Genomic DNA, 17,453 nt, shown 5'->3' with positions numbered 1-17,453 from the left:
CGCTACATCATTCTTTACTTCATCATACAGATCTGCTTAAATTATATATCTGCTCTTGGTTTAAATTTGGTCAATCAGGCCGGGCGGTGGTGGCAGACACCTTTACTGCTAGTACTTGGGAGGCAGAGGCAGGTGGATCTCAGTGAGTTTGAGGCCAACCTGGTCTACAAAGCGAGTTCCAGGGCAGCCAGGACTGTTACACAGAGAATCCCTGTCTTGAAAAACCAAAAGAAAAAAAAAGAAAAGAAATTAGTCAGTCAGGAGCTGTAGAGTTGGTTGAGGGGCTAAGAGCACCAGCTGTTCTTTCAGAGGGCTCAGGTTCTATTCCAAACACCCACATAGCAACTCATAACTAACTCTGGTCCTAGAGGATACAATGCCCTTTTTGGCCTCCCCAGACCAGGGACACACATGGTACACAGACACGCATACAGGCAAAACACCCACACTTTTAAGATAAAAATGTCTTAAAAGTTTGGTAGATTATATACATCTAAAAATTTACCCATTTCTTTTAGATTTTTCATATTTAATGACAAGTATTTTTTTCCTTCTTTTTTTTTTTTGTTTTTTGTTTTGTTTTTTCAAGAGAGGGTTTCTCTGTAGCTTTGGAGCCTGTCCTAGAGCTAGATCTTGTAGACCAGGCTGGCTTCAAACTCACAAAGATCCGCCTGCCTCTGCCTCCTCCTGAGTGCTGAGATTAAAGGCATGGGCCACCACCACCCAGCTGGCATGAATTTTTTAAGGTATATCGTAGTGACTTTGAATTCCATTAGTAGCTATCTTTCATCACTAATTTTATTATTTTGAGTTTTTCTGTCTTTCTTCTAGTTAGTTTATCTATCTTAACGAATATCAGAAAAATTAAAGGATTCCTTGTTTCTACCTTACCACAGTGGGATAGAACTATATCAGAGGGCTGGATGTGCTTAAGAGCCCTGGCTGCTCCTCAGAGGGTCTGGATCCAACTCTGGTGTCCACATGGCAGCTCACAGCCATCTGTATCTCCAGTGTCAGGGGCCCTACACCCTCTTCTGACCTCCGTGGGCATCAGGCACCCACTTGGTACACAGATATACATGGAGGCAAGACAACCATATACATAAAATTAAAAAATTTAAATAATTTAAAAATAGAAACAGACAGAAAGTGATACAAAGAATCAATGAAACAAAGAGTTGGTTCTTTGGAAAGAAGAGCGAGTTAGATCCTATTTTGGTCTCCAACACAAATAAATAAATACTTTAAAAAAATTATTAATGTGTGTGTACATGTTTCAGTACATGTGCACATGTGGAGATCAGAAGACAATCCCTGGTGAGTCGTCCTTTCCTTCCTGTATGGGCCGTAGGGATCGACTTCAAGTTGTCAAGTTGGGAGCAAGTGCCTTTACTCAATGAACGTGCTCACTAGCCCAATAAAATACTTCTTTAACAAAATAGTAAAGTAGAAATGCATTTGAGAATGCTGTCCTCACTGGGTTTCTGTTTCCTAACTGAGTATTAAAAACAGTAGTGGCGCCGGGCGGTGGTGGCGCACGCCTTTAATCCCAGCACTTGGGAGGCAGAGGCAGGCGGATCTCTGTGAGTTCGAGACCAGCCTGGTCTACAAGAGCTAGTTCCAGGACAGGCTCCAAAACCACAGAGAAACCCTGTCTTGAAAAACCAACAAAACAAAACAAACAAACAAAAACAGTAGTGGCTTTGAGTGTAGCTCATTTGGTAGAGAGCTTGCTTCACATGGATGAAGCCCTGGGTTCACTCCTGAGCACTGCCACCACAACAGCAAAAAGACAGACAAGGAGGCTGGGGAGATGGCTCAGAGGCTAAGAGCCCTGACTGCTCTTCCGTAGGACCCAGGTTCAATTCCCAGCACCTACATGGCAGCTCACAACTGATTGTAACTCCAGGATCCAACACCCTCCCTCATACAGGCAAAACATCAATAAAATAAAAATAAATTAATTTGTTAAAAAAAATCAGTCACTCGGGGCTGGAGAGATGGCTCAGAGGTTAAGAGTACTGACTGCTCTTCCAGAGGTTCTGAGTTCAATTCCCAGCAACCACATGGTGGCTCACAGCCATCTGTAATGAGATCTGGTGCCCTCTTCTGGCCAGCAAGCATACAGACAGACACAACACTGTATACATAATAAATAAATAAATCTTTAAAAAAAGATCAGTCACTCATAGTTCTATTTAAAAAAAAAAAAAAAAAGACAAAACAAAACCCAGATAGCGTAGCAGCTGGATGTGGTGGCACATTCCTATAATCCCAGCACTTGTGAGGCTGGGGCAGGCAGCTTTCCAGTTTGAGAGTAGACTAGGCTAGCAACATAGGAAGGTCTTATCTTAAACAAAAACTCATAGAATACTATGAATATAATAGTATTTTCTCATCTTCCCCAAACTGTAATGTCTAAACAATGGAGTGAGTCATGGGGATGAAGGTGATAACAACAGAGCCGTGCCTGCTTTCAGGCTGACATTGTGTTTATCACCTGCAGATTTCCAGTTACCAGACGTCAAGCCCCTCACCAACGTCAAAGCTGGCCTTCAGGACAACTCTGCGAACTCTGTCCCTCTTGACAGCGTTCACATCAAGGGAAGAATAATAGACTTTGTAGCCCAGGTATGCATTTTGTGGTTTTATGACATGGAATTAAATGAATATAAGTCACAAATAAGAATGTGGTTGCAACCAGGCGGTGGTGGCGCACGCCTTTAATCCCAACACTTGGGAGGGAGAGGCAGGCGGATCTCTGCGAGTTCGAGGCCAGCCTGGTCTACAGAGGGAGTTTCAGGACAGCCAGGGCTACACAGAGAAACCGTATCTCAGAAAGAAAAAAAGAATTTGGTTACAGCTGGGTAGTGGTGGCACACACCTTTGATTCCAGCACTCAGGAGGCAAAAGCAGGTGGATCTGGATCTCACTGATTTCAAAGCCAGGGAGGTCTACAGAGTTAGTTCTAGGACAGCCAGGTCTACAAAAACAAAACAAAACAAAACAAACAAACAAAGAATTTAGTTGAGGTTTATAAACTAAATAAAATACATATGTCACTTGTTTAAGGAATAATGGAAAGGAAAAAATTTTTAATTAAGTACTAAATACATCCTTTTTTTTTTCAAATATTCTATCTATAGTTGGTTGAACCCATCATGGAATTAGCATCCACGGATATAGAAGACCAGTTATATATTATTCTAAAATCTACTCATTGAATGCATTTCCCACTTAGGTTTTTAGCTTATCATGGATTTATTAGAACACGCCCCCCATCGTAGGGCCAGGACTGTCTGTACTCCAGAAGTTCCCAGCCACGTGACACTTGGGAGGCAGCAAAATTCTTAGCATGAGAGGGGCTTTTTGATTTCTACTGCTTGGTCACACATAACTGCCTAAATACGCAGCTGGTGTACCGGGCCAGTGGCTTGAACAGGTCCGCTGTGGGGTAGAGAGCATCGAGCCTGGAAACCAGGCTTGTGAATTTGGGAGGCCTGTTGAAAAGTTAAGGGGTTTAAACTGTGCTCATTGGGGACACCTGTAATCCCAGTGTCAGAGCCTGCTCCAGCAAAATCAGCTGGGGTGTCTGGGTAGGGGCACGAGGATTTAGGAAATGACAGTTGAAAGAAATTGATACAGAAAACACAGGATAGATTTGGAGGACTGCCAACTTACTCTGGACAGCCTCGAGTTTATTTTTCAGCCGGCATATGTATGTATGTATGTATGTATGTATGTATGTATGTATGTATATACACTATTTACAGGCAAAGCAGATCAAAGAACAGCATAATCATTTGACCCCCTCCCTGCACTGACTTTGAGAGACAAGTAGCCTCATTACCAATCCCATGAGTCCTGCTAGCAGCGAACAGTCTCTGTTTTTTAACTGGATGTGCCTGTGGCTGGCATTCAACAGTCTGTATCTTAATAGATAATGTGTTCTCTCACATGGGCAAAAGTGCTCTTTCCCATGGGCTTGATCAGAACATTCTCACAGCCCTCAAGGATACTGGAGCAAGCAGAGCAGACTAGCTTGAGCTCAAATGACTGTTAAGTCAGAATGGACGCCAGGTGGAAACTGAGTCACTTATGGGCTACCACGCCTAGTACTTGGTAGGTGAAGAAGAAAGGCAGGACAGTCCCAGGTTCAAGGTCAGCTCCAGGTACAAGTTCACCCTGGGCTGCGTGAGACCCTGTCTCAAAAAAAAAGAGCAAAACAAAAAACATTTAGGAAATGAGTATGTGTAATTATTTTCATTAGTTTTTGTAAATGTTCCATGTGATTTTATCGATTATCTAAAACAAATTTTCCCTCCTCTTTCAGATCATTGTTTTTCAGACATACACAAATAAAAGTCACGTGCCTATCGAGGCAAAATATATCTTCCCTTTGGATGATAAGGCAGCTGTGTGTGGCTTCGAGGCATTCATCAATGGGAAGCACATAGTAGGAGAGGTAAGAAGAGAAAGCACACTGAGTCCCACATTCCCAAATTGTCCTTGTCTGAGTACCCATGGCAGCGAGATGGGAAATAGCAGCATTAAAGCCAGAACTACGAGACGGTCAGTGATGGCGCCCACCTTTAATCCCAGCACTTAGGAGGCAGAGACAAGTGAATCTCAGTGAGTTTGAGGCCAGCCTGGTCTACAAAGCGAGTTCTGGGACAGCCAGGGCTGTCACGTAGAGAAACCCTGTCTCGAAAAACAAAACAAACAAGCAAACAAAAAAGCTCATACTTAGAGGTTTTGTTATTGTTGTTTTGTTTTTTAGGTTTTTTGTTTTAGGTTTGTTTGTTTATTTGGTGTTTTGTTTTGGTTTGGTTTTCTTTTTTTTTTTTTTTTTTTGGTTTTTTTTCGAGACAGGGTTTCTCTGTGGTTTTGGAGCCTGTCCTGGAACTAGCTCTTGTAGACCAGACTGGTCTCGAACTCACAGAGATCCGCCTGCCTCTGCCTCCCAAGTGCTGGGATTAAAGGCGTGCGCCACCACCGCCCGGCTTGGTTTGGTTTTCGAGACTAGGTTTCTCTATGTAGCCCTGGTTATCCCGAAACTCTGTAGACCAGGCTGGCCTCAAATTCACAGAGATTTTCCCACCTCTGCCTCCAAATGCTGGGATTAAAGGCAGTTGCTACCACCACCTGGCATACATATAGGTTTTTTTAAGATTTCATTGTACAGTTTTCATTGTGTAGCCCAGGCCACCTCACACTCACTCTGGAGACCTGGCTAACTTTGAACTTAAAATATTTCTTCCCCAGTCTCTGAATGTTGGGATTAAAGGCGTGCACTATCACATAACTTCATAGCTCTTATGTAAGTAAGCAAAATGAATCCTGCTGAACTGAAATGAACATTCTTAAAGATATAGATAGATAGATAGATAGATAGATAGATAGATAGATAGATAGATGATTGATAGGTAGATAGATGGATGATTGACAGGTAGATGATAGATGATTGGTGAGAGATAGATAGATAGATAGATAGATAGATAGATAGATAGATAGATGATTGATAGATAATAGATAGATAATTGGTTGATAGATGATAGATAGATAGATAATAGATAGATAGATAGATAGATAGATAGATAGATAGATAGATAGATAGATAGACTGTACCCCCCAAAAAGTAGCAGAAGCTAGGTATATAGATATAGTATCTAGGTGGAGCATTTGCTTAGCATACACAGGCCCTGGCTCTATCCTAAAGACTAATCAACAGTTGCATTTATAACCAATGACTTATTAAATTTAAAATAGACTTTGGGGATGAGGACTGGTTCTGTGGTTAGAAGCATCTGCTGCTCTTGCAGAGGACCCTGGTTCAGTTCCCAGCACCCATATGGCAGCTCACAACTATAACTCCCATCCAGGAGATCCAACTTCTTCTTCTGGCATGGGAAACAAGTGCATATATAATAATACATAATCATACATGCAGGCAAAATACTCATATCAAATAGAAATTAATATTTTAAAAGAAATTGCAGTTTAATAAATAAATGGGTTGTAAACGGTAATAAAAAGCTTATATAGTGATGCAAGCCTTTAATCCCAGCACTCAGGAGGCAGAGGCAGGTGGATTTCTGTGAGTTTGAGTCCAGCCTGGTCTACAGAGTGAGTTCCAGGTCAGCCAATGGCTACGTAGTGAGACTCTGTCTTTACAAGAGAGATAGAGAGAGTAATAATTTTAAAAATCACTAAATTAAAATAAATAAATAACTTTTTCTTGTGTCTGACAAAAGTTCCAAACTTTAATTTTCAACTACTGGCTGGAGTTTGGTCCTAACTTCGGCCTTTTCTAGTTCAGACTCTTATTGGGCAACACACTCTTGGTGATCCAATTATGTAAGTTTTCATGCATCCGAGACTTAGTTTCCTGGCTTTAATAAACATTGGCGTCATTTTCCTATGAAAGCCTAAAGTCGCTCTTCCTATAATGAGCATTTTAAAAGTCTTTCTCGAAGTTGGGTATGGCGCCTCACACCTGTGGTCTCAGCAGAGGCAGGAGGATTGTTGCAACTTCAAGGCCAGTCTGGATACATGGTGAATTGCAGGCTAGTCTAACATAGAGTGAGAGCTTGTCTAAAAGATCAAAATGAACAAAATTATTATAATAGTTGTCTTTTCCAGATAAAGGAGAAGGAAGAGGCCCAGCAGAAATACCGAGAGGCTGTCAGTCAAGGCCATGGCGCTTACTTGATGGACCAGGACACTCCGGTACAGCTTGTTACTCACCCAGTAGCCAGCGTATTGTGGGAAATAGTTTGAAATAGGAATCCATAATAGGAACCAAGATCATTTATAGTACTCTAGGCTCATAAGATCTCTTGTATATACTACACATGGTGCCATACACCATAATCTCAGCACTTGAGAGGTAGAGGCAGGAGGATTGCTGCAAGTTCGAGGCCTGCCTTTTCTACATAGTGAACTCTAGGCTATGCAAAGCTACCTGGCAAGACCTTGTCTCAAACACACTCACAAAAATCCATTTGGAGAAAAGGGGGGTAAGCCAGGCATAGCCATGGGAGTTGTCTAAATTAACGGGAAAATGAAGTCTGTGCACTAGGAAACAGGAAGAGCTGGTGCTGCCACGGGGCACTGGGTTGCCAGAACCGATGGCACACATTTGAAGTACACAATTTTCATCCCAACTGTAAAATGTAATATGTAAAATGTAATGTTTTTCCCAGAACTAAACTCACTTACCAACATGTCCAGTTTTCACCATTCCTGTAAGCGCTTTCTTTATGTTTGGTTGAGGGAAGAACACACTAAAGGCTAATACAGATCTAAGAGTAAGTTGCTTTAATTTTTTTACATTCATTCATTCATTCATTCATTGTGTATGTGCGCACACTTATACCACAGCATGCAGAAGTCAAAGGACACCTTTCTGGAGTTGATTCTCTCCTCCTACCACATAGGTCCAGGAGACTGAGCTCAGGTCGTCAGCTTGGTGGCTCGTGCCTTTATTCTTTAATTCCCTGTCGTTGTTTTAGCTCTTTCCTCCAGACGGATGTGCTTAATGTCAAAAGCAGAGATTTAGGGCTGGTGAGATGGCCTAGCAGGTAGAAGGGCTCGCCGTGCAAGCTTGACACCCTGAGCTGGATCCCCAGAACCCATGTAAAGGCAGATGAGAAAATGGATTTCCTTTGTTACTTTGTCCAAATGTGTTAAATTTTTATCATAGCGATAGAACGGCAACTGTACTGAAAGATGTTGAGATGAGCTCCTTGGATACCAGGAAAAAAGATCTGTCCAGAACTGGGCACACTGGTAAAGAATTATGATACCTCCCCAGTGAGAAGCCAGCATTTAGAGGTGAACAAGAAAGAGGTCCTCACTGAGAGTGCATGACCGGTTCTGGCTGATGCACCAAAGAGAACCAGCCCTGAGCAGAAACCCACATCCCCCGCGTGGCAAAGGGGGTGGAGCCCTTGAGCCCTTCCCCAATGGCCGTCCTCCCCTGTCTCCCACAGATGTTGTCCCCATCACTAGTGAACTGCTCCGGAGCTCCCCCGATGCTAGCCATTGTCTATCACCATACTCTGGGGAGGAACCTGGCTGAGTGTCCTTGACGTCACTCTAGCGATACAAGGAACAAACTACAGAGTGGATCTGCTTCTGAGTAGCTCTTTGTATTTTAGGATGTTTTCACTGTCAGTGTTGGAAACCTTCCCCCTCGGGCTAAGGTCCTCATCAAAATCACCTACATCACAGAACTCACCTTCCAGAGCCCTGTGGCTGTCTTCTTCATGCCTGCCACCGTAGCGCCCTGGCAACAGGACAAGGCTTTGAATGAGAACCTTCAGGTGGGTGTGCTTAATATGCGATCTGATGGAAGCCAGGTATAGCATGCTTTAATCCCAGCACTTGGGAGGCAGAGGTGGGCAGACCTCTGTGAGTTCAAAGCCAGCCTGATATACATAGGGAGTGCCAGAGCACCATAGTGAGATTCATTCTCAAAAAGCCAATATATGTGTGTGTCCATATACACACACACACACACACACACACACACACACACACACGTATATACCTACATACACACAATACATACATACATACATACATACACACACATACAAACACATATAGTGGGGGGGTGTACAGGAGAGATGGCTCAGTGGTTTAAGAGCACTTACTGTTATTGCAGAAAACCTGGGTTCAAATTCCAGCACCTTCATGACAGCTAAGAACTGTTTGCAACTCCAGTACCAGAGGATTCAGCGCCCTCTTTTGGCCGTCTCAGGCACTGCACCCACTCGCCTAGTGCACACATAGTATGCAAAGCATCTAAACACATAAAATAAATTTTTTTTTTATTTTTTTTTTTATTTTTTTTTTTTTGGTTTTTCGAGACAGGGTTTCTCTGTGGTTTTGGAGCCTGTCCTGGAACTAGCTCTTGTAGACCAGGCTGGTCTCGAACTCACAGAGATCCGCCTGCCTCTGCCTCCCAAGTGCTGGGATTAAAGGCGCGCGCCACCACCGCCTGGCCATAAAATAAAATTTTAAAAAAATCTTCAAAAAAGAAAAAGAAAAAAATTTTATGGTAATGGTCAGAGGTGTTCCTGACATCAGTTTAATGTCAGAAGTTAATGTCATCTCCTGACCCTATGCTGTGTGTCACTACTTGGAAATGAGACTGTCTCTCTTGTCGTTGTCAACTGTGCCTGGCCTGGCTGAGATCACCTTAGTATTCTAAAAGCTTACTGGAAATTCGATTATTCACATATACTTTTCCTCTAACAGGATACAGTGGAGAAGGTCTGTATAAAGGAAATAGGAACGAAGCAAAGGTTAGTACCTAAAATATAAATCGGCTGATTAACTCATTCAGTGGGCATTGGCTTTATGGTTAAATCTCATTTACAATTTTTGGAAAGGATGAGAGATGAAGTTCTTTGCTAGAGGGCTTGCTCGCCTGCGGGAAGCCCTGGCTTTGATTCCCAGTGCTGTGAAATAACCCTTAGAGACAGCTGTGAGTGGGCACCTAAGATCTTGAATTAATATGGTCTCTTGGTTTTCGGCAGCTTCTCCCTGGCTATGTCCATCGAGATGCCCTACAAGATTGAATTCATCTCCAGCGACACACACAAACTGAGACAGAAGGTCAGTGAATCCTTCCTTGGTTTCTGAAGAAATCTTAGTTTCTCTTTAATTTTATCATATCAAAAGTATATGTATGTGGTACAAAAGTGAACTAACGTGACACCGGCTTCCACAAGCGGCAGTAATGCCCCGTGCTGCCCCGCAGATTGGCGTCCAGCTGTCTCTTTAGATGTTCGAGCTGTTTCTCTGCTGTTGTCTTAGGGCTTTAAGTAATCATTTTCACCGTTTTGCCTTGATTCATCTGCTCCATATAAGAATGGGATGTGGCTCAGTGTGTAGTGTTGGCCCAGCACTCACGAACCCTGGCTTTGATCCTCACTATTGGGGGTGAGAGGAAAGTTGATGTTTGACATCCTGTTTTGATAGGAGTATGTAAACAATGTTTACGATTGAGCCAGTAAATATTTTTATATAAAGATTTTTTTATTTTCTGTGATGATTATCTACCTCTGTGCATGTATGTGTGCCACTAGAGTGCCTGGTTTCCACTCTGGCCAGAAAACAGCGTTGGATCTCCTGGAACTGGTGTTACAGACAATTGTGAGCCTCCACGTAGGTGCTAGAAACCAAACTCCAAAGTGTGATCCCAAGGTGTCTGGAGAATGTTGTGTTTAGTCATTCCAGGTTCTGATTGTGTGGTCTGCTTTCTGCTATGTCCAGATAGACATCCACATCTGTGATCTTTAGATACAGAATGAATTGTCTCCGACTTAACTAGATTTGACTGTGCAGAGTTTCAGGACCTTAACCAATCTGATAGTGGATTCATAACTTTGTGTTACTGCAGTGTTGATTCATAATGGAGTTATGTAAATACTGCAGGTACTTACGGGTGGCAGGCAGGTCAGTACAGACGGGCAGGATACTGTCATTCCTTTCTTTACTTTGTCTGTGTTTGTTTTCTTTTGCAGAGCACTGACTGCAAAGCTGTGGTTAGCACTGAGGAAGGCTGCTCCTTAGACAGCTTTGGATTTTCTCTCCACATTGTTTTGCGTGATGCATATCTCCCAAGAATGTGGGTTGAAAAACATCCAGAAAAAGAAAGTGAGGTATGTTCCTTCTTACTCGGGAGAAGAAACACTGCCAGATGTGATAGTTCATTTAGAAAAGCTGAGATAGGAGAATTACCACTAGTTCAAAATGTGCCTTGACTATATGGCAAGAAAACATCAACATACATACATACATACATGCATGCATGCATAAATGAAGTAACTGAGCACAGTGCTTCATGCCTACTAATCCTTGAGTGCTTGAGAAGTAGAGTCAAGGAGAAATCAGGAGTTTGATGTTATCCTTACATACAAAATTTAAGACTATTTTGTGCTATAGGAGACCCTGTCTCAAAAATATAATAATAATAATAATGATGACAATGATGATAGTAATAGAAGTAGGAGGTACCATCTTTTGGGGGAAAATGTATGACTAAATATGCTACAGAAGTTGGAATTGGTTTTTTGAAACAGGGTCTTTCTATGTAGTGTAGGCTGGTCTTGAACTTATGATCCTCCTGATTAGTCCCCCAAGTGCTAGAAGTGCAGGCATGGGCCAGCCCATCCAGTGTTAGCGGGGTGAGGGGAGCTCTTGGTCCTTGTCTCCTTAAAGGAAAGAAGACAGTCTAGAGGCATAGACAGTTTAACCAGTTTAGCAAAGCTAAGCAAAGAAAACATTCAAGAGACTGAAAGCAGCCCAGTGCCCTTTTCCATGGATTTCCAGTAAGTTTCATGAACATTTACAACATGGGTGGTTTATTTATTTATTTTTTTTTTTTTTTGGTTTTTCGAGACAGGGTTTCTCTGTGGTTTTGGAGCCTGTCCTGGAACTAGCTCTGTAGACCAGGCTGGTCTCGAACTCACAGAGATCCGCCTGCCTCTGCCTTCCGAGTGCTGGGATTAAAGGCGTGCGCCACCACCGCCCGGCGGGTGGTTTATTCATGGGCTAAGGTAACCATTTCCCTACCAAGTCATGATGGATCAGACCTTCCTCTTAGGACATTTCTTCCTATGATCTTCTAGAAAAGCCCGCAGGATGAGTGGTACAGAATCACAGTAAGGGTGGCGGGTCTTTTGAGGATGCAGACTCTACCTTAGTGCGCGTGAAATGCATGGCGCCTTTGCTTCTGATGTAGCAGGAGCCACCTAACTATAGTCTCATGGCTGTTTAACCACATGAGGCATTTTATATGCCAGGAGGCACAGCTACCAAGAGACAGCTGATATTCTCAGTTACCTGGGACCCATGTAAGTTGTCCTCTGACCTCCACATGATAACATGTCATGTGTGTGGGGGCAGACATGCACATGTGTGCACACACAGATATATATCATATATATATATATGATACTAGAAAAATAAATAAAGGCCAGAGAGATAGCTCAGCAGTCAAAGGTGCTTGCCTTCAAGCTTGATAGTCTGAGTTTAGATCCTTGGAACTCACATGGTAGAAGAAGAAAAATGACTCCCATAAATTTTCTCGACCTCCAGGTGCATACAGGGTCATGTGTGTGCCCACCCACCCACATAAGTACAAACACATATACACATGAATAAATTAATAAACAAATTCAATAAAAATTTTTTTAAAAAATAAGTAAAGTTAGCTGGGCAGTGATGGTGCACACCTTTAATCCCAGCACTCGGGAGGCAGAGGTAGGTGGATCTCTGAGTTTGAGGCCAGCCTAGTTTACAGAGCAAGTTCTAGGACAGGCAGAGATGCACAAAGAAACCCTGTCTTGAAAAACCAAATATATATACTTTTATGTAAATATAAAATTACTTATGGCCATAATACAATTGTGTACATTTGCAACAAAGAATTATTATTTTGATTAAAATTCAGGCAGACTTGGGGCTGTGAAGACTGAGTTCGATTTCACAGACCCACTTGGTAGAAGAAGAGAACAGGTCCCCACAAATTGTCCTCTCACTTCCACGTCCATGTGCCCATACATACATGCACACTAAATAAACAAATAAAGTAATTTAGAAATAAGGAAAATTATAATGAAAATAACTTAAAGAGCTGGAGAGATGACTCAGTGGTTCAGAGCTCTGGCTGCGCTTCAGAGGGGGCAACTTAGATTCACAGCACCCGCGTGGTAGCTTACAACCGCCTGAAACTCTGGCTCAAGGGATCCAACATGTTCTTTTTGCTTACAGGGACACCCATATCCACATAGATAATCATGCAGACAAACACCCATGCACATAAAAAATAAAATGAAAACACAGCTTAAAGCTGAAGCTTATGATAGTAGGACTAGTTTACATACTGATTAACAAGAGGTCTGTGCACGTATTTTATCAATCACTATGACATCTGTATTCCTTTTATAATAGTGTGTGGGTGAGAGACGTGTAGTCATTCATTGTTTCTACAAGGTCAAATCCTGTGGGGTTTGTTTTGTTTTGTTTTAGATAGTCTGCATTTGAGGTACCAGAGTATTGTATAGCCCAGGCTGGCCTGAAAGCCATTAAACTTCAAATCCCCCTGCCTCTACTGCCCATGGGTAGGAATTATAGAGAACTACCACATCCATTTTATGCAGTGCTAGAGATCAGACTGTGTGTAACTCAGCCAAGTCTCTACCAATGAGCTGCATCCCCAGACCCCAGTGCGTACTCTTGGTTTCTCATGTGCTTTTGTCTCCATCTGTAACATTTATATCTCCATCTCTAGCATTCTGGTTTTTATTTGAATGCCTGGGATACTATTCCCTCCCCCCCTTAACACTTGTAGATCATTTTATTATTGGAAAAATAATAGCTGGGAGTGGTGATATATTCCTGTAATCTTAGCACTTTGGATGAACAGGCAAGAGAATCTTAAAGGTTCGAGGTCACCCTTGACTATATAGCAATTTTAGGCTAGCTAGCTTTTGTTACATGATGCAGACCCTACTTCAAAAGAATAAAAGAGAAATGGTATCTGTTTTATTTTGGTAGTGTTAGTTTACTAAAAGGTTTTCTTCTTTTTTTTTTGTTTTTTTTGTTTTTCGAGACAGGGTTTCTCTGTGGCTTTGGAGCCTGTCCTAGAACTAGCTCACAGAGATCCGCCTGCCTCTGCCTCCCGAGTGCTGGGATTAAAGGCGTGCGCCACCATCGCCCAGCTGTGTGCGTGTTATGTATGTGTGTGTGTGTTGTAAACATGTGCACAGAAAGCCTATACAGGGCAGAAGAAAGCTTTGAGCATGTTCTTTATTTCCCAGTGGCTTCTGGGTTGAAGTCAGGTCACCAGGCTTGAACAAAAAACATTTTTACCTGCTGAGGACCCATCTCACAGTTCCTAGAAGCTTTCAGACTGTAGGTGTTCCCCCATTTAAGATCCAGTGTCTTCTTCTCCTTCTAGGCTTGCATGCTTGTCTTTCAACCGGATCTGGCGGCCACCCTTCCTGACCTCCGTGGAAAGAATGAAGTGATTATTTGTCTTGACTGTTCCAATTCCATGGAGGGTGTGACATTCATGCAAGCCAAGCAAGTTGCCCTGTACGCTCTGTCTCTGGTGGGTGAGAAGCAAAAAGTGAACATTATGCAGTTTGGCACAGGTTGGTGCACTATCTCCAGCCCTTCGTGTATCTCTAACATGAACATGTGCAGACTGTTGGGGCCTGGCTGGCCTCGTCTATGCAGTGGGAGACAGCTTAGCCCAGAACGCTGAAGTCAGTGCTTCTTGGTGAAGATTTTGTCTCCCTCTCCTGATCATAAGCTCAGAAGTCACTTGTTTTTTTCCTCATCTGCATGATGGGCAAAAAGTCTTGTAAGGGTGGAGCTAACCTAGGCCAAGGATTTTCAGCTTTGCTATATAGTGAGTACCACACAAATGTGGCCAATGTAATCAACTAAACAAAACACAGGAACCTCGGTTTATTTAATGGGAAGGCTCCAAGAGTCAGGACCAACATTTGCAGCCAGCACGCTCGTAGATACTGTGTTAGAAATGGGCTCAGGCAGCACCAGGCCAGCACTGTTACTAGGTCAGTGTCACCCTCCAGGAGGGAGAGCAGGGACAACTCAACAATATGACAGGGCAGAGCTAGGACTGGTGGCTCAAATCCACGGGTCAGTTTAATGGCTTAACCACCAAATAGGAATTATTTAAGATGGCTTGAACCACAGTTATTTGGCCATGAATCCTAGTTGGATATGATTAAAGTGCCTTTGAGCTGGGCGTGCTGGCTCATTCCTGTAACCCTCAGCACTCCAGACTGGTAGGACTGACAAGAGTTCAAGGCTAGCCTGGCCCACATTGTGAATTCCAGGCTAGCCTGAGCTACAGAGCAAGACCCAGTCTCCAATGGATGGATGGATAGATAGATAGATAGATAGATAGATAGATAGATAGATAGATAGATAGATAGATAGATAGACAGACAGACAGACAGATAGATAGATAGATTGATAGAGATAGATAAATGACGGATAGATAGATAGATAGATAGATAGATAGATAGATAGATAGATAGATAGATAGATAGATAGATAGATAGGTAGGTAGGTAGGTAGGTAGGTAGGTAGGTAGGTAGGTAGGTAGGTAGATAGATTGATTGATAGATAGATAGACAGACAGACAGATAGATTGATTGATTGATAGATAGATAGATTGATAGAGATAGATAAATGACGGATGGATAGATAGATAGATAGATAGATAGATAGATAGATAGATAGATAGATAGATAGATAGATAGATAGATAGATAGATAGATAGATAGGTAGGTAGGTAGGTAGGTAGATAGATAGATTGATTGATAGATAGATAGACAGACAGACAGATAGATTGATAGATTGATAGATAGATTGATAGATAGACAGACAGACAGACAGACAGATAGATGAGGCATCTCAGAGATGAAAGAAGGAGCATGGAGTAGGATCAGGGGACAGTCCTGTCCCGTTGAGTCCCATCTTGCCATCCACGTAGCTTTTTTCACAGTGAATCTAGGGTTGTTTTTCAGGAACATGGATCATACAGGGACGGCGAGCACTTTGCTGGAGACTCTGCCCTGCCAGGGCTGAGCTGCCCATGCTACTGAAGTGTCCCGTATTTGAGGATTCTACACAGAGCTTGACTCAGAACATTTTAGATAGCACAGCTTATAAAATATGATTCAAACATGAGTGTATGTTCAAGTGTTTGCACACAGTTCTCTGAAAAGGAAACACGCATGTAAACATCCAGTGTTCTTTATGGTAGAAGCAGTGGTATAAAGTAGCGCTGATTTTATTAGTGGTCAGTCTGGTGAGTGTTTAATAGTAATGTATCACACTTTCTTATTACACAGGTTACAAGGAGCTATTTTCATATCCTAAGTACATTACAAACAATAAAGTGGCCACAGAGTTCATTATGGTAAGAACTGTCTTCCCCTCCTGAGTCTTGTGCTTGAGTGATGCTGTCCAGGACTTAATCCTGGGCATTGCACCTTGGTGGATGTGAGTTAGCTTTCTCCCCCAATGCATGCGCTAAGCCGATTTCTAAGGAGGGAGGTTTCTTCAGTTCACACTGTAGACGTTTCAGTCGGCGCTTGCTTGGCCTTCTGGCTTTGGTGGCAGCACAGCTTATTACAGCAGAGGGAGGACGTTCATTCACCTGAGGGCCCAGGAGCAAAGCAAGGCAGGGGCCGGGTCCCAGTATCCCCTTCTATCAGGGCATACACCCCAATCTGAATCTTAGTACACTAGGTCCCACCAACTCCAATAGCACCACAGGAGATAACAAAACCTTTGTGGGCTGGGAGATGCCAGTTATCCATCCCACAGCAGTGGCCCCTGGTGACAGTGACCGTGACGGGGAGGATGGCATGACCTTTCTTTAATGGGAATTTAGCAAGAGTCAAAAGAGAAAAGTCAAACTTGAAATCCCAGCACTCGACAGCCAGAGGCAGGAAGATCAGGAGTTCAGAACTAGGAGGTAGCTACCTAGTAAGCTTGAGGCCAGCCTGAACTGTGCTGTCGAAAACACCTAAGAAAGGGGCTGGTGAGATGCAGAGTGGGTAAAGATGGTCCACCCTGGACCCACATGTTAGAAGGATTGGCCTACACAAGTTTCTGTATGACCCCTACATGTGCACCATGGCGCCCGTGAGCCCCACACCCCACACACAAATCAGAAAATATCAGAGCCTGGAGAGATGGCTCAGTGGTTAAGAGCACTGACTGCTCTTCCAGAGGATCCAGGTTTGATTCCCTGCACCACTGTGGCAGCTCACAGTCATCTGTAACTCCAGTTCCAGGGATATTGTCTGCCCTTTTCCAGATTCAGAAATGCATGTGGTACATAGACATACGTGCAGGCAGAACATCCAATTAAAATGATAAAATATAAAATAATAATAAAAAAAAATTGAACAACCAGGAAGAGAAACTGCCTACGTTCCTACCGCCCAATGTGGCCCTATAAGCATTTTGGAAGTTTTTCTTCTGCCCACTGTTTTAAAATGAGCAAAGTCAAGGGTGCGTCGACAGCATGTTCCTTCGCACAGATGCTCAGTCCTTTGAAAACTGCCTTCGGATGTTCAGTGGTAATACTATCGTTACTGTGGGGCATGGAATAAACTGAGGGGATATAGGTATCTTTGTTCCATGCGTGTATAATTTCTGTATGACACTGTGTCCCCAGGTTCTGACCTGCTCGCTTCAGTGAATGAGGCATACAGATGGCCATGATGGGGAGGCTGGAAGGAATAAACTGATCTTATAAAGGATTCACCAGGAAACTTGCTTAGGAAATACTAAGTTATACAAAAGTAGAATTTAGCTAAAGGAGCACGGCCTCAAATATGACTGGGAGATAAGTAATGCAGTAACCAGGCTTCCTAGGAACT

General features: G+C 42.9%; 1 protein-coding gene across 3 annotated transcripts in view; it reads left to right on the top strand.

Moving 5' to 3' along the window:
* Parp4 (poly(ADP-ribose) polymerase family member 4) overlaps positions 1-17,453 on the top strand; it is a 93,471-nt gene that overhangs the window by 40,663 nt on the left and 35,355 nt on the right. For all 3 annotated transcript variants that reach the window (XM_057786326.1, XM_057786327.1, XM_057786325.1), the window contains 9 exons: positions 2,507-2,631; positions 4,334-4,465; positions 6,643-6,729; positions 8,163-8,327; positions 9,268-9,314; positions 9,549-9,627; positions 10,539-10,676; positions 13,979-14,174; positions 15,912-15,979. In XM_057786326.1, coding sequence (XP_057642309.1) covers positions 2,507-2,631; positions 4,334-4,465; positions 6,643-6,729; positions 8,163-8,327; positions 9,268-9,314; positions 9,549-9,627; positions 10,539-10,676; positions 13,979-14,174; positions 15,912-15,979 — 1,037 coding nt within the window. The remainder of the gene's footprint in view (positions 1-2,506; positions 2,632-4,333; positions 4,466-6,642; positions 6,730-8,162; positions 8,328-9,267; positions 9,315-9,548; positions 9,628-10,538; positions 10,677-13,978; positions 14,175-15,911; positions 15,980-17,453) is intronic.

The sequence above is a fragment of the Chionomys nivalis genome, chromosome 12, assembly GCF_950005125.1.
Source record: "Chionomys nivalis chromosome 12, mChiNiv1.1, whole genome shotgun sequence".
NCBI classification, from domain to species: domain Eukaryota; kingdom Metazoa; phylum Chordata; class Mammalia; order Rodentia; family Cricetidae; genus Chionomys; species Chionomys nivalis.
Note: the sequence above shows the minus strand (reverse complement) of the source record. Positions and strands in the feature narration are given on the sequence as shown.